Source organism: Amphibalanus amphitrite, unplaced genomic scaffold, assembly GCF_019059575.1.
Source record: "Amphibalanus amphitrite isolate SeventyFive unplaced genomic scaffold, NRLGWU_Aamphi_draft 000024F_arrow, whole genome shotgun sequence".
In the NCBI taxonomy this organism is placed as follows: Eukaryota; Metazoa; Arthropoda; class Thecostraca; order Balanomorpha; family Balanidae; genus Amphibalanus; species Amphibalanus amphitrite.
The window spans coordinates 993,639-1,021,249 of record NW_024881520.1 but is presented as its reverse complement, the minus strand read 5'-3'; the positions used below and the strand labels follow the sequence as shown (position 1 = coordinate 1,021,249).

The 27,611-nt window shown below is 51.7% G+C and overlaps 1 protein-coding gene across 1 annotated transcript in view; it reads left to right on the top strand.

Annotated features, from left to right (window-relative positions):
- Nucleotides 1-27,611, top strand: part of LOC122392637 (rootletin-like) — a 56,284-nt gene that overhangs the window by 14,584 nt on the left and 14,089 nt on the right. The window contains exons 2-24 of the mRNA XM_043387723.1: nt 589-689; nt 9,437-9,641; nt 10,693-10,970; nt 11,247-11,357; nt 12,289-12,399; nt 12,732-13,018; nt 14,582-14,747; nt 16,302-16,565; nt 16,792-16,914; nt 17,041-17,115; nt 17,276-17,454; nt 21,770-21,890; nt 22,167-22,403; nt 22,591-22,727; nt 22,925-23,085; nt 23,447-23,577; nt 23,786-23,980; nt 24,355-24,549; nt 24,824-24,907; nt 25,243-25,390; nt 26,493-26,620; nt 26,888-27,080; nt 27,427-27,610. Coding sequence (XP_043243658.1) covers nt 603-689; nt 9,437-9,641; nt 10,693-10,970; nt 11,247-11,357; nt 12,289-12,399; nt 12,732-13,018; nt 14,582-14,747; nt 16,302-16,565; nt 16,792-16,914; nt 17,041-17,115; nt 17,276-17,454; nt 21,770-21,890; nt 22,167-22,403; nt 22,591-22,727; nt 22,925-23,085; nt 23,447-23,577; nt 23,786-23,980; nt 24,355-24,549; nt 24,824-24,907; nt 25,243-25,390; nt 26,493-26,620; nt 26,888-27,080; nt 27,427-27,610 — 3,800 coding nt within the window. The 5' untranslated portion in view covers nt 589-602. The remainder of the gene's footprint in view (nt 1-588; nt 690-9,436; nt 9,642-10,692; nt 10,971-11,246; nt 11,358-12,288; nt 12,400-12,731; nt 13,019-14,581; nt 14,748-16,301; nt 16,566-16,791; nt 16,915-17,040; nt 17,116-17,275; nt 17,455-21,769; nt 21,891-22,166; nt 22,404-22,590; nt 22,728-22,924; nt 23,086-23,446; nt 23,578-23,785; nt 23,981-24,354; nt 24,550-24,823; nt 24,908-25,242; nt 25,391-26,492; nt 26,621-26,887; nt 27,081-27,426; nt 27,611) is intronic.

The following is a 27,611-nucleotide window of genomic DNA, read 5'->3' as shown; positions in this document are numbered from 1 at the left end:
TATGTAGCGCCGCTTTTTGTCTACTAGACCATATAAAGAACTTTGAAATTGCTTGATAAGTGTAGATTTGGTGAGCGTTTCAAGATTGCATGTTTTTTGCTCATTTTTGCTCGAACATGACCTCAGTTTGACCTCAATAACTCCTGACCTAAGGTGACCTAAGACTTGAAATTTGGTGTGAAGGTGTCAAATTGATGTCCGGGAAGGTACTGAAAATTTGGCGGCGCTGCGCGCCGCCGTTTTCTTGCTATTCAGGAAAAACCACAGGGGGGGCCAAAATGGCCCCCCCCCAACGGGGCGAGGGTTAACACGCTCGCGTCTATTTGATGAAGTTATCGTTATCAATTAACCGAAACGGGGACTTCGATAACGCTACTTCATAACGATAATCAATAACGATAAACTTGAAAAACGTTATCGTCGAAAACGACTTCGATAATCGTTATCGATGGGATTTATCGAAGTGCCCACCACTGCCCGTGACCCCATACTGCCCTCAGCTGACCCCCGCGGTGTATGGCCGCGCAGCTGACCCTCGTTGTATTACCGTGGGTTATGACCTGACCCGTGACCCCAAACTGTCCTCAGCTGACCCCCGGTGTATGGCCGTGGGCGCAGCTGCACTGCGACTGCTCCTTGGCCGAGTGAAACGTCTCCTCCGCGCCGGTCGGCTCCGCCTACGTCACAAGGTGAGAAATAGACCACTGATGTCATAAGGTGAAAAAGACCACTGACGTCACAAGGTGATAGTTAAAATGACCATCCCAGCTTAACATTAGTTTTGAGTTGAGATAGCCAAAATGGGGTCCCTGGCTTGCACTTACCGGTTTGAGCACTCACAAGATCGAGAAATACCTCAAATAGAAAATGTCTAATTTCAAAGTTGTCATACTCTGAGACCGTTTAATTTCACATTGGATACCTACGTGAAGTGGTGGCACAAAAATCAAAACCATTGGTCCACGGTCTAATTAGCACGCGAACTGACAGAAGCCTCAGCCTGAGCCTACTTTGATCGGACGTCGATATCTGCCCCCGGGAAACTAACATGGAGGAGAAATAGCGTTTGAAGCTCGCATGAGTCAGTCGAAACTCGAAAGTAAGTTCTCTTTTTTTCTCGCTTAGGTAAGTTGACTTGATCAAAGCCAGGTCAGCGGTCAGCACAGCCGACCATTACCCGCCACCGAGTCAAGTTGCCATGGAAACGAGCTCTGAAACTCTACATCGTAAATGTCAGCGTTTGCTAGTTTAACGATGCCGTGTCAGCTATTTTTTCGCTTAATTTTGCAGTGGCATTATGTTGCCACGTACCGCCCAGTGTGGTCCGTTTCACCGGTGCATTGTTCTTTTTCCAAGGCTCTACAACAAAGAACCTTTTACACAATGTTTCGGTGGAACAGGGGTGTTCTGTGGGGGCAGCACGTCTAGCCACTTGAACGGTCACTTCAAAGAGTGTGTAGGTACTGTACTTAAGTAGGAGTTGCCCTCAGTCCTCACCATCAGGTTTCTGGTGGGACTGACTGCCAGTCAGGTCAAGGTAGTGTGAGCAATGCTGAGGATTGGGAAAGGCAAATACGACTCCGATATAAGCATTGAGAAGAGAGCTGAGAGCGTTCTAGCGTCCGCCAGGCACTAGAAGCTCCACGTACTGAGCTACGAGACGAATGCTGATGCCGTGCTTATGGCTTGATGCCGTGCTAGATAATAAAACTAAAACAAACTTTCAGCTAGTTTCCAAAGCTTGTCATCAGGACCTCCCCCACCCAACTGTGCCGCCACCTACATAGCTGAGCAGCTCCACCGGGACCTGCAGCGCCACCTTGGGTTAGAAGCCGGCACCAACGAAACCACAGATTGCCACCGTAGGGCGCGGCCGTCTGTGTTCCGAGCTCTTCGGCTCAGATGGGGGTAGGACATAGGACTGTGGAATCGACGCTTTTCGATTATGTATACTCTGATTGTGACTCCGGCCTTATAAAGACAACTCCGCTTCGGTCTTTCACCCCGACTCCGAGCATTCTACCCAACCAGCTCCACAAAAATCTCACTTCAGGAAGGTCCTCCAGGTCTATTACCTATAGTTGTCTTTAGATGCAGGTCATACACCTAACCTGGAAGGTCATTAAATGGAAGGACCTAAAAGCTAGATACAATTGGCTTTGTCTCCGGTCATGCGCATCTCTCTCGTTTTCTTTTTCGTGAAGCTTTAGCTTGATTGGGGTCGAACTGCCCGGGGAGGTCAATTAAACTCCCCGCTATACGCTAGTCACCCACTGCGAAAAGGCCAGGGAGCGAATTTTAGCATGGTTAGATAAGCACTCGCGGCTGACAGAGCGATTCTTTGCATAATTAACTAGCATTGCTCCATGGCCAAAGTTTGCTGCACATTGGTCGTCTCTCATGGTAATGTTTGTGGTCTTATTGGCTTATTTATTACATCAACACCGGTACCGATTCGAACAGCATAGGCCATAGGGTTATTTGAATATAAGGACATGAGGCACAATACGTTGACAAAATCAAATTCCAACTTGGCATATTTGCATTTTGCTATAGCTATAATAGTATAGCTTGTTTTTACTTTATAATGCTATTCGATCGGTCATTTAACTTGAAGCCAATTTTTTTTAGTAAAACAACGTTCGACGCTAGTATGGCATAGAACATTAGCACTCCATGTGGCAAGAGTTTAATGGCTTTCTGGAGTTGGCGCCTGCCGGCCCGACTGAGGTCAATGACCGCTCTGAACAGGCACCTGTCGGGCACTGCTTTGGCGCTGTTATAATCGTTTTACCCTCATTTGGTGTGTTTTATTTGAAGCAAGCCTTTCAGTCCGAAAAGAAAATACCATTGTAGAGCTATATGGGATGGTAGGGTAGGGTGAAGGCACTGGACTGAGCGGACCACCGGCGGTGCATGGCAGCGGCACGGTTCCATGGTGAGACGCGAATGCCTCATTGGGATAGTTTTGTCCCGTCTATGACTACTTCTATGGCAGGATTGTGGGTTTGTGCTTGCTCTTTCAGGCTCGTCCTTATCAGAGTGAGTGGTGTATGTGGGTGTGCACTGTGCAGTGAGGATGTGCGATGGAACGCACCCGGCGCAGTCAGCGGCCGGCCGGTCATCGATGCCGCCGACTGCGCGACTCGGCCCGGCTCGGTGCTGACCGAGGGTGTCGCTGGCGACAGGGCTCAATAGGCGACGGCGCCGCGCCGGTCAGTGGTGATCGGCCCGCGGGCCGGGCAGCCGGCGCGCCTCCGTCCGTCAGAGACTCACCGGACCACGTGCGGGTCACGTGCACCGCACAGCATATATATACACAGCACACACCACCGTAACGACACACTGTAACACTCACTTGGTCATACACTCACGCAAACAGCCTTTTGCCAATCACCACCATCTCACCACAGTATTCAAAAGCACACATCTCCACCGTTTCTATGACGGTGAGCGGGGTGAGACGGTGCGACAGTTAAGTGTTGAACCGGTCTGCGCAGCTCGTGACCTAACGTAAGGCGAACCAGTGGTGGGAACCTCTTTTCGGTTTCCGTGTGTATGTGCTGCCATTGGAAAGACCATGAAGAAGTTCGCGCGTCTATGGCGAGAGAGGACTCGAGACGACTCTTGGGGGTCTGTCGAGGAACCTGCACGATCTCGTGGACACCGACTGAGCGGTGGTTCGCAGGGTGCTCAGATCAGCGAGGCGAGTGACCATAGCGCCGCCACGAGTCGACGGGGCAGTGGGAGAGTTCCTGATCAGCAGCAACAACAATATCAGCAGCAGTGGCAGCAGCAGCAACAGCAGCAGTACCAGCAACAGCAGCAGCAACAGCAGCAACAACAACAGCAACAGCTTCGTCAGCAGTGGGAACAGCAGCAGCAGCAAAGACGTCGATTATCACAGACAGAGGAAGCCGGCCATGCCTCGCGTCTCTTGTCCCTCAGCTGGAGCAAGAGAGCGCGAAGGGGCGGCCCGGCAGCACAGCAGTCGACCAGCTCGGCTAGCTCGCCCGGCGAGCGGAGCCGCAGTGACGACTGGCCAGTGGGGTCGGACAGACGTCGAACGGCCGGTCCGGGAGGAGACAGGATGGGGAGGCAGGGAGATGGTGGGCAGGGTGTGCGGTTAGGAAACCAGCGCGGCGCGCACAGCCGCCGTGCTGGAGACTGGAGTGGACAGGATCTGCTGCTGGAGGAAGAGTGGAGCGGGCAGGGCACTGGGGAGCAGACCTGGAGCGGACGGGGGAAGCGAGGCGGTGCCTCACCCGATCCCCGCCTGTATCACCCGGCCGGCGTGGCGGAAGGTCCTCGATACGGGACCAGCACCGACTCATCCGCTGACTACAGCGGCCATCGAGAGACGGGCGGCAGATCAGACTACATGAGAGCGTTCAGGAGCCAGGAGGCGCTGCACAGAGTCTCCGAGGGTAGCGCTGATGGCGGTGATCCGGGCAAGGGGAGCTGGCGGCAGCAGCCGATACGAGGGACCAGGAGTCAGGAGCAGCTGACGACAAGCCGCTCGGACCGCCCGCCCTCCGGTCAGTCCAGTCTGGGCAGGAGCAGAGCTCCCGTATACGACCCCGGTGGACTGGAGGAACCGCTCACTCCTCAGGGACCAAGTTTTGCAGAGGCGGCGCAGAGAGGGTACTATGTGAACCAGGCGATTAAGAGCTTCGCCAGCAAACGGCACGAAACTCAGAATGTAGCCACTAGATCCGACTCTAGCCAATATAGTAGCCACCAGCTTTCGCATTCTCAAGCTCACCCTACGACGACTCAATCAGACATGCTGTCAGCAAGAAGTCTGGAGTCCGTGCATAGAAGTCACGTCTCTTGGAGCCCTGCTGTCAATGTGGCGGCCTTCCATGCTGCCACCTCGACAGTCACCCGTACTGTCACCTCAACCAGTGCGCGAGGAGGTGACACTGCTGGCTTGACTCACGGACAGACAGCTGTGCAGCCACAGGAGAGTGGCCATCTCTCTCGTCACCGTCTGTCTGACGACCGGTCCATAGCTGTCACATCCTCCAGCACCTCCACCAGCAACACGAACAAAGACGGAGAGCTGACTGAGTGGAGCACTGTCGCTACCCCGAGAGAGGCACAGGGAGCTTCTGGTGGGTCCTGGGTCGCTCAGCTGAACAAGTCACCAGACAGAAGACCATCAGTGGCTCGTCAGTACGTCAGTTCCGGTAGAGAGAGTCTTGCTGATGAGCAAAGACAAAGTAAAACCCCATCTCCTCGTGGGAGCTATCCTTCAGGGCGTGCGACCTTCAACTTGACACCGAGAAACATTGGATCCAGTCCGGACGGGTCGGCTGCAGAGAGCGTCAACTCACAGAGAAAACATTCCTCGGAGTTTGATAGTCGAAACGCCAACCAGAAGACAGACAGCGTCAACATCAGGATGTTGCCTGAAGCCCGAAGCGCTGCTCAGCAGTCACATAGAGCTCGCAGTGCCACTCACCAGCTGTTTGAAGCCCGCAGCTCAAGTCAGGAGCTTTCTGAAGCTCGCAGTGGCTCGTCCAGACGCCGAGAGAACGTGCTGCAACTGCTGGGTAGCTCTGTGGACGAGCCCGAACTGTGGCCAGAAAATAAACAGTCTCTCGCGGACGCACCCTCCTCTACCGGATCACCGGGCAATCCTTCGATGGCGGAGACGGGGGCGAGGACGGCAGTGTCGAGATCTGATCAGGCCGGACGCATCAGTCCGGAGCCGAAGCAGGCAGCGCCGCCGATCTCAGCGGTAATAGAGAAGAGACGATCCTCATCCAGTCCTGAGGAGAGGAACGAGCCTCGATCGCGGCTAACTCCACCACCGCCCTACAGACGAAAGGATTCCGTGGGTGGACGGACTACACCAACGACTCCTCCTCCGCCTCCACCGCCTCCGCCACCACAACCGCCACCGCTGCCGCCAAAGATACCGGCACCACCAGCACAGGCATCACCACCGACACAACCACCAACGACACAGCCACCGCAGCCACCGCCGCAGCCGCCTCCCCTGCGGCTTCCGCCGCCTCCCCCATACAGTGCCGTGCCACCGAGAGTGGTCGGCTCAGTTCGGCAGAAAGTTGCTCAGTTGAACTCGGCTCGAGAGGGAGTGCTGTTGTCTCAGCAACCAGCTAAGGTCACACCAGCAAATTTAACCAAGGTGAGTGGATAAACGATGGGTATGTTTCAGGTATCCAGTGTAGACAACCGTCAAAACATTGCAAAAATCTTTTATGACGACTGGTTTAGACGAAAAAGAGACCTAGACTTATCAAACACGGTCATAGTGGCATAGTATGCAAAATGACTCACTAGATGGCAGCACTGGTATACGCCTGAAGTGGTAGACTGTGCCGGAAGGCTCGCCATCGAGTATAGCGAGTATACGTTTCCTTGCATTTATTTGATTCCTTGTCTCATTGATATGTGCCTCGTCGCCACATTTAGCAGCTTCTTCTTTCAGTGTCTTTTGTTTAAAGGGACCCTCCCACCTTCAGAAAAGTTTATGAATTGGCATGAAAGTGATGTCGCTCGGTTCAGAAAGAGCGAAAACGAATATCTACCAAATTTCACCGAAAAATATTCACCGGTTTTCAAGATATTATACATTTACTTTTGTTTACTTTTTTGGGATCTCCGCTGTTTCTAGCGACTTTATTTTAGAAGTGCGGCGTTTGCGGCAGATGTTGCGCGCAAATAGCATATACCACCGCGTGCTACAAAACGTTTTAGTCAAACATTTAAAAATCGTTAGATATTTGCGCTGACGTCACACATTCAGAGGGGTATTCCTAAGCATTAGCCCCTCTGAATCAAAATGCTGCAATTTTGAAATTAAATATTTCCGATTTAAGGCATTTCTCGATGTTGTGAGTGCCGAAACCGGTAATTGTGAGCCAGGGACCCCATTTTGGCTATCTCAACTCAAATCTAATGTTAAGGTGGGAGGGTCCCTTTAATTGGTACGCTACCCCAGATAAGTCAATCGGCCTCCATGCACTGCCCGTCACTGTTGGCGAGGAGGAGCGTTTTCCGCTGCTGTGAGTTACGACCCGAATCCATTTGGTCGCCAGTTTCGGCGCCCCGCTGTCCGCCCATTTGGCCGATTGAGTCGGCTGATGACCCAGCCCTCGTCCAAAGAGCGCCGTGTCGTGTCCGATTGGCATTTAATGAGGCCAATTTTCCGCATCCCATCATTGATTCTGCTGCGGCCGGCACACAAAGGAACGAGAGGCACTGGCCACTTTCATGGGCCTAGACCACCGCCCCAGATTGCTAGATGTTATCACATGAAGCGATGCTAACTTGGATTTATATCTGCGAGTGGAATAGCTCTGGTTATGATGAAACTCTCCACTAACACGCCAAACCCATCCGATAACAGGTATCACACTGGGTCAAAATTAGCGTGGTCCTTCTACAAAAACCGCAGAAACAGACTTAGGTATGTAAATGGAGGAAAATAGCAAGTTTTGCACAGGTCAGGTAACATGGCTGTTTTATCATTACTACACCTTTTTGCGTTAGCTTTTGACCATTGGGCAAAACATTTGTACACATTCGCCATATAGGTGGCGCTACAAATGGGCGGTTGGTCACAAAGAATCACCATTGTGCAAAACTATTCGGCGGTCTTCCTCTAAATTCGACATTGAACGAATGGTTCAACATTGTGCAAAACAGATCGTCAATGGTCGAAACTATTCGTCATATGCCGTGCTGGCTCGCTCAACGCCGAAGTCTGGCGAAGTGTCAAAATGTTTTGCAGATCGCTCATTTCAGTGTTCAATCTGTTTTGCTGAGTGGCTTAAATGAAACACACCACGCCGGAATAGTTGTGCTCAATGCTGATTGTCGAAACATCTCCTCAAACAGTTTTGGCGAATGGTTGAATTCAAATTCAAAAAGGTGTAGTTTATCGCGATACTCCGTATACAACGTTAATATACAGTTAACAATAACATCTTGCACACTTACAGTGTCGAGAAAAAAAACATCATTTACATGTTATGTGCTATTTGTCACCTGTGATTGCCATACCTAACCATAAGTATGCTCAGGAGTCCTTGCTGTCTGTTGGGTGTTGGCTTGCGTTTCCTGCTTGTGTCGCGTTGCGTGATTTTGTCAATTGTCACACTGTGTGTGGCTCGTTTGGAACTTGTGGACCGTTAGCATTCCCTGGAGATGACCATTTTAACACCGGAGCCGTCAACAGGTCGAATGGCTTTGTAATGGCGTCGGCTGCGACCTGACAGCGTTTAGGGCTCTCAGGGGAGACGGGGCGCTAACTGGATAATGGACACACACCTCGAGTCCTCGACCCTGTTAACACAGTTGATCACAACACCACGCGATAAGTAATTGCCGACGAGTGGCCAGTGGGTATTTAGCAATGTGGTTATTAAATTATTTTGGTTCAATATATGGCGATTGCAAGTGATTGTATGTCAATCATGGGCTGCACATTTTAGCTCATGCTTTCTGGTTCTGGTTTTGTTATTATTGTTGTTCTGATTCCATAAAATATTGAATGAATATGAAACGGCAATGATGCGCCGAGTATGCTTTTGATTTTAATCTGTTCCGTTACTGAGAAGAACAAGTAGGTATCATAGTCCGCTAAAAAGATAAAAAGCATAATCCAAGGAAAAATGATTTTAGCCGATGCATGCATGCGTTCGACACACCTATCCCGGTGCACTTTTTATGATTCATGCATATTTTGGGAAAACTAAAATATTTTCGGCCAATGATCATGCCTGAAGACCTCGGTAGTAGGTATAGGCACACCGGGTCAGAAATTCAGGACAAAGGTCCGCAAAACAGTAGCGGTGTGCATGGGCCTGGATGGACGTTAATTGCTAAACAATATTGAACATGAAACTTGATTAGATGGGCTAATGATGGCTGAGAAATAATGAATCATGAATCAATCAACAGCGGCACAAACAAACCGTCACTTGTGTGCTACGACGTGGTTGATAGATGATGCGGTCAACAATGTGGCGACTGGCGATAACCAAGAACCTTTATGACCTTATAGAAGCTCGTGGTGTCGCCTTGCCCCGGCTCTGGCCCTGACGTCGGAGGTGGGGAGGGGGGGGAGGTGGGAGGGAGGGGCGGGCCACAAAAGTTGCGTGACGCATCAGGCGGCGTTCATGGAGGTCGTACCCGGGCGCCGATGGCTCCGGTGTGACATGGTGATGGCGCCGGAACCGGAACCGCCCATCCCTCCCCACTCAGAGTTTCCCAGTCCGAGGACTAGCCCTCCCCGTCCCCTGCCCACTTAGATGCCCCCGGTCCTGCCCACCCCTCCCTTGAATAGCCTTATATGCCTATCACGTATCTGCAAAAAGGGGGAAAATAGAGTGGACCTTATGATTAATTGGCTCATTAGTCGGAGCCAGTTTTAATTCCAATATACGTCTCTTCATTGCAGCGTAGCGCGCAGAGCTTGGAGCGAGGCACCACTGAGCTGGTGATCCGAGCTGGTACCGCTGAGAGGAGCCTGTTCTCTGTTTCCGAGCCGCCCGACCGCGGCGGCCTGGTGACCTCAGGTCAGGTCAGCTCCGATCGCCCATCGGGGGTCAGCAGTGCGGGTCAGGTCGACAACGACTCAAAGCGACCGGCAGCCGCCCTCACAGGTGAGATACCAGTTCAAATGATTATGATTTTATAATGTCTTATATTTTGAACGCAAAGGTTTCTTATTTTAGCGTCTTTCGTAATCTTACATCATCTTAATTTGTATTATTGTTTGCCCTTTCTATTGTGGGGAGTAAAATATGGCCTTTTGATTTTACATACATACTCTTAAGGCCGCCGTCCACTGTGCGGAACGCGTGCGGTCCGTACGGAATTTAACACAGAACCCTATGGGCGCATCCGGTCCGTAAGGAAATCGTGTGCGTTCCGTCCGGACCGCATCCGAACGGCAATCAGCTGTTGATTTTCCGTCAGCTCTCCGCATGCGTTTCGGATGCGGTTGCTACGGAGACGGAAGAGTGATGTCCGACGCGTTGAACTTTTCTGCGGAAAACGCATCCGGAACGTCCGGAACGGACGGAACAGACGTGGTTTGGGGCCGTGTCGGAGGCAAACATTGTGAATTGTACGAAGAATTGGAACTCGATCATCATGAAGTGGGTCAAAATTATTTCCTTAGAATGGCAAGAGTATTCGCTGCTGGTTACTTGCAATATTTTATTTGGTAATAAGTGATAGGAAACATTATTTTGCTCTCCGCATCCGGACCGCATCCGGACCGGATGCGGCCAGCGTGCGGCGACATTCCGGACGGACTCCGGACGGAATTCCGTCGCAGTGGACGGCGGCCTTTAAACAGTCCACTTCCTGCACGAAGATCCTCTTATTGCCTTCATGACCGTTTTCGTTAATCGTTTCTTTGGTGACGGTAATAAAGAAGAACACTATCGTAACAAAGTGATTCGGTCCATTCGCTACCAAGCTATGAAATACTTGCCCGTTTATTCGCTACTGCGTGTTGTGCAATGTGGATTCGAAACAAGATTCGAAATTAGTATCGAGACAGAGGTGGTAGCTATTAAGGATTGTTGCCATGGTAACTGGCGATCAACTGATTTTAGTCAGATGGCTAGTTGTCACCTGACGCGTCTCAATTATCACCTGACTGGTCGGGTGCGTGTGTTTGTAATGTTTGTAATGTTTGCTTAGGGCCGGCCAGGCCTGCGGGCCCCGAAGTCTCAGGACCGGGCCCGCGCACTCTTCGCGTCCCTCCCAGTTGGCCAGCAAGACCGGCAGCCGACTTTGCGGAAACACCGCTCAGCTCTGCGGGTGACGTCAATCGCTTCCCACTGCGGCTGCGTGACGTCACAACAGTCAATCAGCAACTGCAACGGACAGCGGCGGCAGCAGAGCGCAACTTGACTGATTCTTTGAACGGCAACCCAACCAACGCCATGGACGAAACGGACAGGGTCGTCCAACTTGAGGTCAGGCAAATGCTTTTTGTTTTTAATTGGAGAAGGTTGAGAGGCAGATAACGTTTTACTATGCAGTCAGAGGCCTAGCACATTTACATTTTTATATACTGATTATCTACTCATTGCATAGTGATCAAGTTGGGAAAACATTGCAAGTTAGGAAAACATGCCTACCAGTTCTCTACCTTCGTTATACCAGAGTTGTGTGAAATCTTCAATCGACGAAGAATGCTCTAACATCCCTCTTGAATTCGAAACTCTCCATAACTTTCCCATCATTCTCAGCGTCGCAATGCCGAGCTCCAGCGCGAGCTGGCGGACGTGCAGGACAAGCTGTCCAACTCTCGCGCTGAGAGGGACGACATCGGCATCAAATACAGCGCCCTCACGGACCGGGTAAGTGGATTACCAGGAACGGGAAGGGCTCAAATCAATTTTACAAACTCTAAGGACTCAAAACTCATAGCTTGTTCAAAGGTTTTGGTGAGTGCTGCACATCGAATAACTAAACATGGTTCATGCATGAGTTTCTCTGGTGTGCCTTCATCATGTCTATCTGAAAAGTCGGTCTGAAAGACGAAGAGACTGAAGCACACTAGAACTAATGAAAAATTACATTCTTTTATCGCTTTCTTCTCTCCCAAATATTACTAATTTTCCAAATCGTTTAATCAGACTAAAGTCATTTAATTCAGCCGTAGTCTTGGAAACTGAGGCCTGTCTTGGCCTGCGGTCTTCGTGGCCCCAAGTCGGCCGGTGCCCTCTCTTCCGGTGGGCACAGGGCGTATGCGGCGGGGCGCAAGTTTGGTCGATAGAGATGCTGACGCCGACCTGACTGTACCGCACTGCCAATTATATACACGCACCCACTACGTGCCGACACTACACTACATCAGACGTGGAGACAGGTGTAAAACAGCGTCTGTTTGAGGCTGCCCTGACTAGTGCAGTAAAAACAGTCAAAACCTCTTATGTACGAGTCAAAACCTCGTATGTATATTACAAACACCTTTTTCTTCGCGAGCATCTTATTTATCGTTTACGGCTATTGTAACATTGAAGGCGTATACCAGTAAATGGTCTGGTAATAAATATAATGGTTCAAGTGGTTCACGTGAATTACAACAACATGAAAGGAAGGCTCTTTTTATAATCATTTCGTCAATGAGCATCCAATAGACATAATGAATTTAATAGGGACGTATGTCCCGGCCCGATACAATATTCATTTCAATATTCAATAGGAAATTTCAACTTTCAAAATAGATATAAGTAATTTCATTATTCCTTTATAATAAACGATTGATGGATCTCTGCTCCACGACAGCTGGATCGAATGATGAAGCCCGGCGACGACAACCTGACGTACGACGCGGCACCTTCCCGGTCAGCCACCTCCGGCCGCCCGGACGCCAACCGGGCCACCGCCATTGACACGGTGAGCGACATCGAGGGGTGCTGATGCCTGGTAGGCCGTTCAGCTGCTCTTAATTATATGCATATGGTCTTTTTTGATATAGCTTTGCATAATTTGTTTAGAATATTTGACAAGCAAGTGCGACAAGGTAGGATTTGCCGCTGCATATGATTCTTATTCAACAATGCCTCGACTTTTTTTTCTAAATAGTTGTGCAGCTCTGAAGTGCTGTGCAAACCTTTTCTGTGCAACTCTTCTCGTATTTTAAAACATCACCATAATTTTGAATCAGAGTTGTGTGTGAACTGTGAACTCTGTAAGCCTTTCGAGCGCTACCCAACTCCTCTGCCCAGATTGGGCGTGGCCGGCGGCTGGAGGAGGAGAACCAGGCGTTCCGGCGCCGCCTGGAGACCTACCAGGAGTCGCAGCGCCAGCAGGCGCAGGTGGTGGCTCAGCTGCAGGACAAGGTGCAGCAGTACAAGCAGCGCTGCGCCCAGCTGGAGGACCGGATGGCCGACTCGGGCCGCCGGCTGGCCGCCGCCGATCAGCGCACCCAGGAGCGGCTACAGACCGCCGCCGACCGGGACCACGCGCTGGACCTGGAGACCGCCCTGGTCCGCCTGGAGGAGGCCGAGAACAGGTGAGTGCGGCTCTCGGAGTGTAGCGTCGAATCGCAGCCACGTAACTTGCAGTGCTGCGGCTTGCAGGCGCTTGACGGTGTTGCGGCACAGTCTATCTCACGGCGCTCGGCTGTACTGCGGCACAGTCTATCTCACGGCGCTCGGCTGTACTGCGGCACAGTCTGTCTCACGGCGCTCGGATGTATTGCGGCACAGTCTATCTCACGGCGCTCGGCTGTATTGCGCACAGTCTATCTCACGGCGCTTGGCTGTATTTCGGCTCAGTCTACCTCACGGCGCTTGGCTGTACTGCGGCACAGTCTAGCTCACGGCGCTCGGCTGTATTGCGGCACAGTCTAGCTCACGGCGCTTGGCTGTATTGCGGCACAGTCTAGCTCACGGCGCTCGGCTGTATTGCGGCACAGTCTATCTCACGGCGCTTGGCTGTATTTCGGCTCAGTCTACCTCACGGCGCTCGGCTGTAGGTACTGCGGCACAGTCTATCTCACGGCGCTTGGCTGTATTTCGGCTCAGTCTACCTCACGGCGCTCGGCTGTACTGCGGCAGTCTGCCTCACGGCGTTTATCTGTACTGCGGTACAGTTTATCCCCGGCGTTTAGCTGTATTGCGGCACAGTCTATCTCACGGCGTTTAGCTGTACATACTGCGGTACTGTTTATCTCACGGCGCTCGGCTGTACTGCGGTACCGTCTATCTCACGGCGTTTAGCTGTACTGCGGCACAGTCTATCTCACGGCGCTCGGCTGTTTTGCGACACAGTCTATCTTGCGGCGCTCGGCTGTACTGCGGCACAGTCTATCTCACGGCGCTTAGCTGTACTGCGGCACAGTCTATCTCACGGCGCTCGGCTGTACTGCGGCACAGTCTGCCCCACGGCGTTTAGCTGTACTGCGGTACTGTTTATCTCACGGCGCTCGGCTGTACTGCGGTACCGTCTATCTCACGGCGTTTAGCTGTACTGCGGCACAGTCTATCTCACGGCGCTCGGCTGTATTGCGACACAGTCTATCTTGCGGCGCTCGGCTGTACTGCGGCACAGTCTATCTCACGGCGCTTAGCTGTACTGCGGCACAGTCTATCTCACGGCGCTCGGCTGTACTGCGGCACAGTCTGCCCCACGGCGTTTAGCTGTACTGCGGTACTGTTTATCTCACGGCACTCAGCTGTACCGCGGCACAGTCTATCTCACGGCGCTCGGCTGTACTGCGCACAGTCTGCCCCACGGCGTTTAGCTGTACTGCGGTACTGCTTATCTCACGGCACTCAGCTGTACCGCGGCACAGTCTATCTCACGGCGCTCGGCTGTACTGCGGCACAGTCTGCCTCACCCCTCACCGCGTTTAGCTGTACTGCGGTACAGTTTATCTCACGGCGCTCGGTTGTACTGCGGTACAGTCTAGCTCACGGTGGTTAACTGTACTGGGGCACAGTATAACTCACAGGCGCTCGTTAGAAATGCGACATAGTCATCAGGCGCTGATGACTGTCATCTTGGACCCGCTCTCCAGTCAGCTATGAGGCGTGTAGTTTGTGGCTGATCAGATGCTCGTTTCTTCGGTCAGATGTGTGACTCTCTCGGATGTGAACGCGCTGCTGAGGGAGCAGCTGGACGCCGCCCAGGAGGCCAACGAGGCCCTAACCGGCGAGATTCAGAAGCTGACGGCCGACTGGCAGCGACTCCGTGACGAGATGGAGCACAAGGAGCTGGACTGGAAGGAGGAGGAACAGGTGAGAGACTGAGGAAGCGTTGGGTTAGGAAAGAGGAGAGAGGAAAGGGAAAGGGAGAAGGAGAGCGAGAGAGAGAGAGAGAGAGAGAGAGAGAGTCAAGGTGAGGAGAGTGTCAGACAGAAAGTGAGAATAACGACAGAGACAGTGGCAGACACAGAGACGGAGAAACAGAGAAACCACCACAAAAAGAACGACGATAAAAGGACAACCTTAAAGTAACTAGGAGATGCTGTTTCACCATAAGAATAGACGAAAGGAAGTATGCACGGGTTTGTTTGACGGTATCGCACGAAACATTTATTTAGGTTCCTGCCTTACACCATATTCGTGATGTCCTCAGCACCATCTGCACAGTCGTACACAATCTTCAGTGTTATGTAGCTGGTAGAATGACACTAATTTTGATTATAGCTTGATGTCCTACAGTCACTGCGCTAGTTTAGTGTAATGATTCTTGCATGAAATTATCTATAGCAAAAACATTGATAAAAAGTTTCATGGTTGTGTAACCTTTTGCCGTTTTTCTCTTTGCAGAAGAAACAGGTAAGGTTTTGAAAATTATAATGCGTTGTAGACACCTCCTTTCTAAACTGTAAATATTCAGTGCTTTACTTATAAATTGCATATACCATGTACCATGTTATGCCATGCCAGCAAAACGTTAGAAGTTGATTGCCTTACTAGACCAGAATGAATGTCTTGAAATGTGTTGACCCTGTAGCTCGGCTCCTTCAATGGTTTCAGACTGGACAGATCCCGGCATTACTGGCTATACCTCACTGTGAATTTCTCCTGACACTGGTAGATGGACGAAAAACTGTGGGCTCGAACCCGAATAGCACGTAGAAAATGACTCATTCATACAACAGCACAGCAAAAGTTCGAGCAGCAAGGAGCAATTCGTTTTATGGCACATGCTACATACCCTGACACTCTGTTGCCCTGCTATCCCTGCTTCTAAAATTTGAACGTGGCCATTGCATATGCTGTCAGCGTATTGCAAACTAATGTAGCTAGCCAGAATGAGATCAGATAATCGTAGTTTGAGAAATGAATTGTAAGGATGGCGACTGTGCTGCCAGCTTTTGAAAGTTACTCTTTTCTCGAGATCGATGGCTCGGATAGGTTTTTATGCCCTTGATTTTATGAGAATATCTTCAATATATCGAAGAAGATCGGTTGCATTACGAACCAGAGTTAAGAATTATGCGGCATCATTTTTCGGTCAATAAAAAGTTAAAAGCTGAGCGTTTCAGAGATCGATACAAATTTTGTTACGCGGAGTGTGATTTTTTCTTCGAAATGTTTGGTCAGACTAATTACATCATGTCACCAAATGAGCATTCACGAAATACCGGTTGTGAAAGGTCTTAACTATGGTCGTTCTTGGAGTTATACGGATATATTCTTTTAAAAGCCTGACATAAGAATTACAAAACACCAGTGATACAGTGACAATTCAGTGAGAAGACAGTAAGTATGCTCCTCTTACGACTAAGTAAGAGTATCTACCCAAATGTACATTCTCCTCCTACGCGTCGTCAATGCCGGCAGACCTTCAACGATTACTACAACGCTGAACACGCGCGCATGCTGAAACTCTGGAAGGAGATCGTCGGCTTCCGCCGCGACTTCAGTGACCTGAAGCTGGGCACCGAGCGTGACCTGAGCCGGGTCAGGTCAGAAATGGCCCGGCTGGCTCGTCAGACGGCCGACGCCTGCAGCACTGTCAATGTGACGGGCTCTGGCCCCGAGCAGACGCCGCCGGCCGCCGGCGGGGCCGCCTCGGCACCGGCCGTTCGCAAACAGGTGTCCCAGGTGAGCCAGACAGTCCAAAATAGGTGTCCTTGTTCGCCTCCTGTCCTTCCACAAACTGGTGAGCCGGATGCCTTTTCGTTATTAGGTGACGTAGCTGTAACAACTGGATGACAGAAGTTTTATAAGATTTTCTCGACGGATGAGGACTTAGTCTTTTCTCAACCTCCAACGACCTGACAATTCTTTGCGCTCTCATCTTCAAATGAATCGTCGCACTTTCCGACAGATGTCGGCCGCATTCAGCAATGCCGGCATGTGGGAAAAGATGCAGGACATTCAGAAACAGGAGACCACATTCCGAGTCAAGAAACGGGAAATGGAAACGAAAATCAAGGACCTCAGCAACCAGGTACTGAACAATGTGCGGTCGGTTTCTTGAGTTCATTGTGTTAATGTTTGCACGCTACCATATTTGCCTTTTATGATATCCCGACTCCGATGAGTGTTAACGATTGGACTTCGGTTTTCTTTTCAGCTGGACATGTCGCGCAGTGAGGTTGTGGAGAAGGAAAAGATGGTCGTCTCTCTGAACAAAATGGTCCACACTCTGGTGAGTAATCTAGCCAGTAGCCAGCTCTTATTCGTAAAAATCGCTTCCAATTAGAAAAGAGAATTGCGTCCCGTCCTGTATTCTTGTCCTCTCGTTTTCCGTGTCGCTGCACTGGTTTCCGTTACGTCACTGAATGCGACGATGACGTCGACCCCCGCAGGAGACGAGCGCTGCAGAGCTGAGTCAGAAGCTGGAGGCGTCGCGTCTGGTCTCCGAGGAGAACGACGTCCTCTCTCAGGCGATCCGCGAGGTGGCTCAGCTGGTGGTGGACGACTCGGAGCGCGGCCCCGAGACAGACGACAAGGTCACCGTGCTCGTCAAATCCACCTCGCTGGCCAGGTCAGTCCGTCGCCAGAGACTGCGGGAAAGGTGGCGACTAGTCTCTTTGTGCCCTACGTTAATTAATTGCTGATATACTGGTTATCTTGAATGATGTTCGCTTCTTATTACGACGAGCATAACGATGTCACAACACGAGAAAATGAATTAGTCACCGTTTGTGCTGCATGCTCAGGTATCAGCATAATGAAACTGATATAATCGAATTGATGCAAGGAGCCTAGCAGTAACATAAATTGAACCCTGAACTCCATTTATAAGACTGAAACATTAATCTATAAGAATAACGTTTTTGTCGCCGTCAGAATTTTGCCTTTCGGCCTCGACGCATCCTATTGCTCGTTACCATTCATTGACCTATCCACTCCTCGTATTTTTATCCTTTCCACAGAGACGTGAAAAATATTCTACAACATGCTGAAAGCAAAGCCGAAAAACTTCAGGAAACCTCTGCTCTGGCCAAAAGTTCAGATGGGATACCAACTCCTATTCCTCGCCAAGAGACGGGCCAGGTCCCGACTCAGAGGCAGGCTCCGGTCCATCCGCCCATCGCACCCCGAGGCTACATGACGGGTCTGGCCTGGCGGTCACAGCAGGGCTCGTCAGCTGCCTCAGTGGCCACTCCTGATAGTCCTGCCTGTCCCTCCACTCCACATTGTCCACCCAACCGGGGAACTGGCCCAGCTTCCGACCACACAGGGTATATGGAAGGGCTCGCCTGGCAAGCTCCTCGTGACACGGGAGCGGCATTTTCAGTAGCTACTCCTTCCAGCCCCCTCGCCCCATCCACTCCACATCATCAAGGCGCTCAAAGAACCGGACCAGTTCCAGACGATACTGGGTACATGGAAGGGCTCGCCTGGCAAGCCCCTCAGGGCACGGGAGGAGCCCTGTCGTCAGTTGACACGCCTTCTAGTCCCATCACATCCTCTACTCCAATCACCCCATCTAACCGAGGTACTGGGCAGGGCTCACTCCACAGAGGTTACATGGAAGGGCTAGCTTGGCAAGCTCCCCGTGGCACGGGAGCAGCATTTTCGGTAGCCACACCTTCAAGTCCCGTCGAACCCTCCACCCCAATTCTCCAAGACATTACGGAAACTGAACCAGCTTCGAGCGATGCTGGGTATATGGAAGGGCTTGCCTGGCGATCCCCTCAGGATACGGGAGCAGCCTTTTCCGTAAACACACCTTCAAGTCCTGTCGTTCCTTCTACCCCACTTACTCCTTCCACTCGAGGTACTGTGCAGGGTTCAAATCAAACAGGGTACATGGAAGGAATCGCCTGGCATGCTCCTCAACACACGGGAGAACCGTTTTCCGTAGCCACACCCTCAACTCCATGCACTGCCACTGGTCAGTCTCCTAGATCTGTTAATGATGTAGGATACATGGAAGGCCTAGCCTGCCGATCTCCACAAGACTCTACCTCTGTTGCATCCCTTCCAACCCCTTCCGCTTCAAATACTGCCTCCAATTTGCCCTCTCCGTCCACTAAGGGTGTAAACTCAGGTTCAAAACCGGCGGGATATATGGAGGGACTGGCCTGGCGATCCAGCCAGGGAACCGCATCATCCTTTTCTGTAGATACACCAACTGCTTCAAGCACACCGGCAACTCCACTTCCGAAAGCAGCTCAGGGTTCATCGCCAAACGAGTCAAGGTACATGGCTGGATTGGCCTGGCGGGCTCATCAAGCTTCCTCAGTAGCCACTCCTTCCAGTCCTACCGCTTCCTCAACTCCAGTGCCTTCGTCCACTCAAGGAACAGGGCGAACGTCAGACACTGCAGGGTACATGGATGGGTTAGCCTGGAGAGCCCCCGATGATGCCGGGTCTGACTTTTCCATAGCCACGCCGTCATCCCCAAGTGAACCCACTGCCTCACTCCCTAGATCGACGCAAGGTGCTCCTGTAGTACCGAACACCACAGGAGGTTATGCGACGGGAGCACGGCGATCTTCACGGGGTTCGGGGTCAGTTTCGTCCGTAGACGCTCATCAAAGTCCAATGGCCTCCACTGCACCTTCAAATGAAAAAAGTTACATGTCAGGCCTAGCCTGGCGATCACCCAAGGATTCATTCTCAACTTCTTCAATAGATACGCCTTCCAGCTCAGTCACACCCGTTACTCAACCTCGTAAATTGACTCAGGGAATCGTTGCAGCCTCAACCGATGCGGGGTATATGACGGGTTTAGCCTGGAGGTCCCCTCAGGATTCTACATCAGTCTCTTCTCTAGCCACTCCTTCACGTTCGAGTGAGCGTGCTATCCCCTTCTGTCCACACAGCCCACGTCCTTCTCCTGTGGTTGGCGCACCTGCCCCGGGCACAGAGGGTTACATGACAGGTTTGGCATGGTATGCACACTCCTCAGTGTCGGGGACAGGCTACATGGCAGGGCCAGAAATCCAAGGGTCCGACTTACACCAGGCTGCCACCGACACTACCTCTGCGCCAGCCTCCACCGCTCAGTACATGGCTGGACTAGCTTGGAGGCCACCACCAACACCTGACGCACCACCATGGGAGGTAGCCACACCGGGATCGGGCCAGGACACTCCCATGCAGTTTGACGGAACCCCCTACTCTGGTGATGTCCCTGTGGCTACTCAGCGTACAATATTCGACGCTCCGGTTGGGTCTAGCACCGCTACACCTCTATCTGGTGGAGCAACACCATGCCACGGTGCCGATACTCCAAAAACCAGCGCCGACTCTCCTGGGGTGACCGACGGCCCTCCCGGCGACTCGGACACTCCGCCCTGGGAGGTGGCCACTCCGGGGAGTGGCTCGTCTACACCTGTAGCCCCTGGAGGCTCCGTGCTCTCCGGACTGATCCTACCACCGTTCGGACTGCCGTCTCTCAATGCGCCCAGTTGGCCGACTCCGGGCTCAGAGATGGAGTCCGGTGTGGGCGCCGGGCCGGGCTCTGAACCTCAGCCGCTGTCCAGGCCGACCACAGCGCGCAGGTCGCGACCGCAGCTGGAGCCGGAGCCGGAGAAGGAGCCGGAGCCGGAGCCGGAGCCTGAGCCTGATCCTGATCCTGATCCTGAGCCATCAGGGACTGTTGAGAACCCGGAGGAGAGGTGAGGTGAAATATTTTCTTGTTTAGACGCGGGATTTTGACCATAAAATATCTAGAAATAGGTTATAGCCAGGGTAAAGTAGTTTGGTTTCCAACAGCTGCTCTGCGTTGTAAAAGCAGAGTGCCCAATTTTTACCCTATGTCATCTGTAGGTACTCTCTCAGCCAAACAATAACCTCGTTAACAGTATCTCGCACCATCTTTCCTTCGGGTCTGTTATTTATGTCCTTGCTCCTTCCTCATGATCCGTCCTTTCCCGTTTCACCCTTCTAGCGCATCTCTGTGTCCAACCACCGAGGAAACGTCACCCGATGCCGAGCAAGGCATGGAGGTGGCCAAAGCACCTCCTCCCAAGGGAAAAGGCGGCTGCTGCTCGCTGTCATGACCCGGTGACCAGTCGCTCTGTTAGAGAAGAGGGATGGATGCTGGAGACACTGAATGGCGGTGTCCGGCGGTGGCCGTGTTGTGGTTCTGGAGCCTTGAATGAGGGCACTGGTGAAACTGCTCCTTTGGATGGCAGTTGTAACGCACATTCGATCTAAGTCGTGAATTCCCACCATAATCGAGATGACACTTGATACGACAAATGAGAACCGAACGAAATGGGGTGCCGTCAGCCGCACCCATTTGTAAAGCTGTAATTGGATCTTAGCTAACCGGATATTGGCGTAATTGGTCGCTTGTATTTCATTTGTTCCCGGTATTTCCTTTCCTCATCGGACATTTTCTCGAAATCATACAAAACGCATGCCTTGCATTGTTCTTCCCAAACAAGTAACGGAGAGTATATTCCCGTTTAATGTGCGCATCTGTTGAAAGCTGAACTTTTATTGTTTTATATGTTTATGAAAGGCTAAATATATGCCAGCAATGTCCGTCTATTTTTATTTTTATTGAAATTGTCAGCCGATGGATGATGGGCTGTGCCACAGCCCATGCTGGCCTCAAGTGGTAAGTCTCGGGCATTTAGGTATGCAAGTGATTCAATCACTTAAAATTAGACAAACGTTCAATAGACAAACTTCGTCGATATGTCTCAGATTGGCCTCTTTCTGTATCTGCCTGTTTCTGTTTCTGCTCTTGTCTATCACCTCTCTCTCTCTCTCTCTCTCTCTCTCTCTCTCTCTCTCTCTCTCTCTCTCTCTCTCTCTCTCTCTCTCTCTCTCTCTCTCTCCCTCCCCTACTAACTGCATTTGACTCTTACCCCTTCCTCGTCTCTATATCGCAGGCCTCTGTCGCGTGCTCCGCGCTCTGCATCGCCGCCTCCCGCGGCTACTCTTTCCGAAGGCACGCTGACCGCCGTCCAGGCTGCGCTCAATAAACGACAGCTACAGCTCCATGACCTACAGGTCAGTCGACGGACGTCTCGGACGGTTCAGTCAGATTAAAAGCAGCATCGCGGTTTTATGATGTATGTCCCTGTGCTCATAATAAAAAACTTCGCTTGACTCAATTAAGGACGACGTAAGATTCTAGCTCAATCGAACGTCACAAGTTGAATGATAGTTAGATACCTACAGAACGTAGGTTTCTTCCAAAGTGTTATGCTAAGACGATTGGATATGCTGCAGCGACATGACGGCTCGGCTCGGGCGTCTACCGTGATTCCTGATGTCCTCCCTCAGGTGAAGCTGACTGGTACCGAGGAGCAGCTGGCGGCGCTGCGCCGGCGTGCTGAGGAGGCCGAGAACCGCCAGCAGCTGCTGGAGACCCAGCTGCAGGAGACGCGGGACGCCCAGCTGGGTACAGAGCGAGAGCGAGATGACGCCCGACGCGAGGGCGAGCGACGCCGGCTCCAGGTGGAGACGCTCACGGCGGAGAAGGAGCAGCTGGAGGGCACGAAAGCCTCCCTCAGCAGTCAGGTCAGTGGGAGGGGTTGAAGGGATCTCAGCAGCCAGACTCGTGGGAAGATTCGGGACGGCCCTCAGTTGGTTCGTGCGGACGCTCTAGGTAGCTATACACTGCAAGAAATCCAGCCTGTTGTATCTAATGTTCCTCGGTGTAAGTTATAAGCGCTAACATATGTGGCGTTTGTTTGTCGTGCGGCAGATTGAAGAGCTGCAGAAGGAAATGGACCAGCTGCAGGTGAACTACCAGGAGCTCCAGAGGTCCCGAGACTCACTGGAGGACGAAAAACATTACCTCACCAGTGAATTGGACAAACTCAAGGCAGCACTCAACGAATGGTAAGCCGTTCACGCAGTATGCGCCGCTCATTGCGAGATATGCAGTGCAATAGGATATGCATGTTGTCAGAACTCATAAGAAATTACCGTCTACGTTTTGTATACGGTTTTTTGTTCGTGTCAAATGTTCGTAATTATATAACAAAGTCCGAGAGAAAAAAATCATGCTCATAACTGGTTTTTATTAACTTTTACAGTAAAGCCCTGCTTGACGACAAAGACACCAAGGCGGGCACCCTAAAGGAGACGGTCATCTCCCTCAAGGAGTCCATCAACAAGGCCAAACTGGACAACGACGTCCTCATCCGAGAGAAAGGAGACTTGGAAGAGCTGCTGCGCAAATGTGAACTCAAGAAGGGTAAGCCATCGCCCGTCGAACCCTGAACCCTTGCGATTCTAGGTCGGCTGGCTCGGCTGGCTACCCGACTTATCATCCTATCTAAGAAAAAATAATCGATCACAATGTACAAAACTAATTCGGCACATTACGGGCCTGCTCCATAAATTGTGCCCATTGACCATTCACCCAAATTTTCAGGTGAAACCGTAAACGTTCCACACATGTGAAGTGCTGTAAGACCTTCAGTGACATACAGCGGCGTTGAAGGCACTAAACTGTGATAATTCTCTGGTTTAAAATATAAACTCTGAGGTCATCTGTAAACCTCCGGTAACCTTCATAACACCTAGGTAACCCACTGAATCTCGGTGATCGGCAGGTGACTTGGAGACGCAGGTGAACCGACTGCGTGCCGATGAAACCTCCCTCCGCGACGCACTCATGAAGATTCAGAGTCTCAACGACGGCCTCGGCGCCGACAAGAGTGACCTCAGCAAGACACTTCAGCAGGTAGGACATTCGGCTTGGAGACTTGTATGCCATACATAGGTATGTTTTACATCACCAGTAGTGTAGTAAAGAGACAACATCCACCCATACAAATCCAATCTACCGAATCGGTTATCCCTCGCTGTGGCATCGGACCACGCAGATAAAATCATCGCAGTACCATCGAAAAAAGGCCGGTGTGTGAATCAGTTCCCATTTCGTCCACTAGATGGCAGCCGAGCGGGCTGTGCTACAGTCGGAGCGCGCTGAGCTCGAGGGAGAGGTAGCCGCCCTGCGGGAGGAGCTTCTGCGCATGGAGCAGGACAAGATGACCGCCTCCTCGGAGCGGGTCACCCTGCAGGAGACGCTGACGACAACCGAGCAAGAGAGGAGCAAGGTGGGTGCAACAAGACGGTCACGCAACGTGCAACGTGCACGTGCAACATAACAGGTGGCCGTTTATTGGTCGGTTGAATTTTAAATGAGCTCGAAAACTTAATTGTTACAATTAGAATCTGAATCATCGAAATGAAGAATTATTTGAGCCTGGAGAACGTCCAACGTATTCAACACATTTTATTGCGCAAGAGTACATTTTTTACGAAGCAATCTATAAGATTTTGTTCTTCGAAGCTAATGAAATCATGACATATCTTCACGAACACCCCGTTGTATTTTTGAGGACAAGTAGTAAAACTAATAAAAAAACAGTGTAAACAGTAATGCATTAGTCTATGGTGTAACAGACTCCAAAACCAGTATCTGCTCTCACTGACCTGTGTCCCCGACCCCGGGCAGCTGGATGACCGTCTGTCGGAGCTACTGGCCGACCAGTCCGAGCTAGAGAGCCGCCTCTCGGCCCTGGAGCGGCAGCGCGCTGGACTCCAGGAGGAGCTGGCCCGCTCCAAGCAGGAGCAGGAGCGCTCGACCACAGAGACGGGCCGCGTCACCCGCCAGAGGGAGGCGTTGGCCCGTACTGCCGGCGAGCTGGAGGTCAGTGACGGCACCGCTAAGGCCGCTGATAAACTCCAGAGAGAGACACATAATCGTAGCGTACCATACAGCTAACAGAATGTATTAATAACATTTCCGAAAGTGCTAATCGACAGGGCAACCTTCACACGGATTGCGAGAAGCTTCTGGTCGGGCGATACGTCATTCCGTATGCCTGACGATATACCTATTTCGAGGGAACTGTTTTTTTCAATGCCATATCCGAAACCAGTATGGAAACCCTCCGACAGTCGACTGGACGTTTGTATTTCAGGCTCGTCTGTCGGCGCTGCAGAAGGAGCACAGCAGCCTGCGGGAGGTGCTCGCAGCCATCCGAGCCGAGAAACAGCACGCCGAGGTGAGATATCGTATATATAGGGACGCCCGACGATTCCCGTTGGCTTTAAGTTCGGAAAAACGCAGTGCAAACTGTCAGATGCTGTAGATACGTAGCCATAATGCGATATAAAGCTGATCAAGGAGGAACAACCTGTCCATAACATCGGAATTTTTAATCCGGCTACATATACGAGTAGAAGAACGGACAAACGATGTGATTTGCGTTTTAATAGCGCCTTTGTTTTAAACTCGCGCCTTCCGCCTCTAATTCCAACGTGCTCATTTGACTATAGTTATCCAAATCACACCCAGTGTCGCAGCTGTGTGACCCCGGCTCCGTCTATGCGCCTCCAGATGCAGCTGTACGAGACCAGGTGCGCGCTGGAGGCCGCCGAGGCCGCGCGCCAGCAGCTGGAGGACGACAACAAGCAGCTGACGGTCCGCCGAGAGGACGTCCAGCATCGACTGGACACCTGCCGCCGCGACATGGAGCATCAAGTTGGTCAGTCTTTACAGTCAGTCTTTACAGCCAGCTCCCTGAGTTTTATAGTGCTAATCGGGATTGCCGATTAGAGAATAACTTTCTGCTGTGTCATATTGGAATATGTTTCTCACCTGAAAGAACCAGTCATAACCGGTAATTTTACCGTTCAAGATGCTATTTCCGTTCATTAACCTTGCTCATCGGAGCTTCATAGACTGTAAGGCACGCGCGGATGCGAAGGAATAATATTTGCTTTTGCATGGCTTCCGTCATGACGTTTTCCTTATTACGAACGAAAAGTATTTGTCCTTAGGTGGTAGCAAACTGCTACACTATACTAGATTTTGCTGCAATTCGTATGTAATTTGTTATAAAGGAAAGCACAGACGTCATTCCCAAGCATGATATCGCTTGCTGCTCGCCCTACTTTTGCGTTTATTTCTCATAGATACCTCAGTAACTTTACCGTGTATTCAGTCCAAGGTGATCCGAGTTGAAGCGGCTATCAAACTTCCTTTCAATTATCGCCGTTTGCTGTGCTGTCACCTTCCTGCACATTTGAACCTCACCATCTGAAAATCCGGCTCCTCCCGCCTGCCTGCGATGAGCGGCCGTCTGAGTGCCGAGCACCGTGAGCGTCTGTCAGCCCTGGTCAGAGCTCTAAAGGCCTTCAACGGCGTGTCTCTGTGCATCCCTCTCCAGGCGCGGCCGGTGACCACCGTCTGCGCCTGCTCCTGTCACCGCCGCGGCCACAATCCCCGTCCGCCAACCGGCGCTGAAGGAAACTCGTTCTCATCCGAGTCGCCATCGTATACACCATCTCCATTTTCGTCAGAACCCTCGCCATTTCTCTCGACCCATTCGCCGCCCTTTTCATCAGATTCTTCAAGCGTTTCTTCACAAGACGCACCTCTTCCTTCGTCTTTTCTCTCGCTTCACCCCTGCTCCTATCAAACCTCCGATCATTCACTCTCACGTTCTTCCAGTGCTTTCACGTCCTATCTCGATCCTCCGGACCCAAGTTTGTCCTTCAACCCTCCGCTCTGTTCCACCATCCACCCGTGGTTGTATGCCAGCACCGCGCCGCGCTCCGTCTCAGTTTCGCCGCAATTGTCGACAGAGAGCCTGCGCGGCAGCTGCGCAGAGTTCCAGCGCCGCGCTGATGAGGCTCGCGCCGAACAAGTGCGCGTAGTCACGGAGTTGAAACAGGTTCATGAGGAGGAGGTCAGCCGGCTGCAGAAGGAACGGGTGAGTGAAACTTGAGGTGGTTGGAATCGGTTGGGAGAGCTAATCGGTCGGGACTTGGAAATAGCGTGCATTCGACTGTCGTTTGAAATAAACCGAGTTGAAACCAAAGTGCAGCATTTTACGAAGTAACTGGACGGGCAGGGTACTAACGTTTACGCAAATCTATTACAAACATAGCACAACATTTTACGTTGGTGAATTGGGCTGTGTGATCTGCCCGTGAACCATTCAATCCACCGTGCCCCGTTTGGTCTGTCGTTCCACTAGGAGGAGACGGTACAGCAGCTGGAGACGCGCCTGCAGAAGTCGGTGCAGGCGCTAACCGTGGAGCAGGATGACCTGCTGTCGCAGAAGGAGCAGCAGATTCAGACTCTGTACCGGGAGCTGGACAAGTCGGCCCGCGACTCGGAGAGCCAGCTGCTGGCCGCGGAGGTTACCAAACAGCAGGCGCTCACGCTCGGTAAGGCTCGTGGATAGCCGATGCAGACACTGACCGTCTGATCATTCATTCTAAGGTGTACATAATACAGTGTACCATATCACTGACTGGTTTTGTTTACTGAAAAGTACAGTCGACGGTTCGTCCGCAGCCAGTTATGCACGTTTATATTCCTCGTACCAAGCTGGGCTTTAATACACCATTACCGTTCTTCGTGGGGTAGCTGCGATCTACTGTCGTTTCTGAATCCTCCGACCTAGCGCAGATCGCTCATTCATAGTCATTGTATAAGCTACTTTTGGTGACCGATACCTTCGCTCCTACTGTCGGCTGTATGCTGACCCGCCTTCCCCTCCGACTGGTACAGCCCAACAGGAACACGCAGCCGTCAAGGACCGGCACCAGCAGCTGCAGCAGGAGCTGGAGCAGGCGCGAGCTGAGCTGGAGCGCGTCAGAGCCGAGGCTGCCTCCCAGGCCGAGCTGGCGCGCACGGCCGCCGGAGCACTGCACACTGAGGTGGCCAAACTCAAACAGCAGCTCGAGAATAAGACG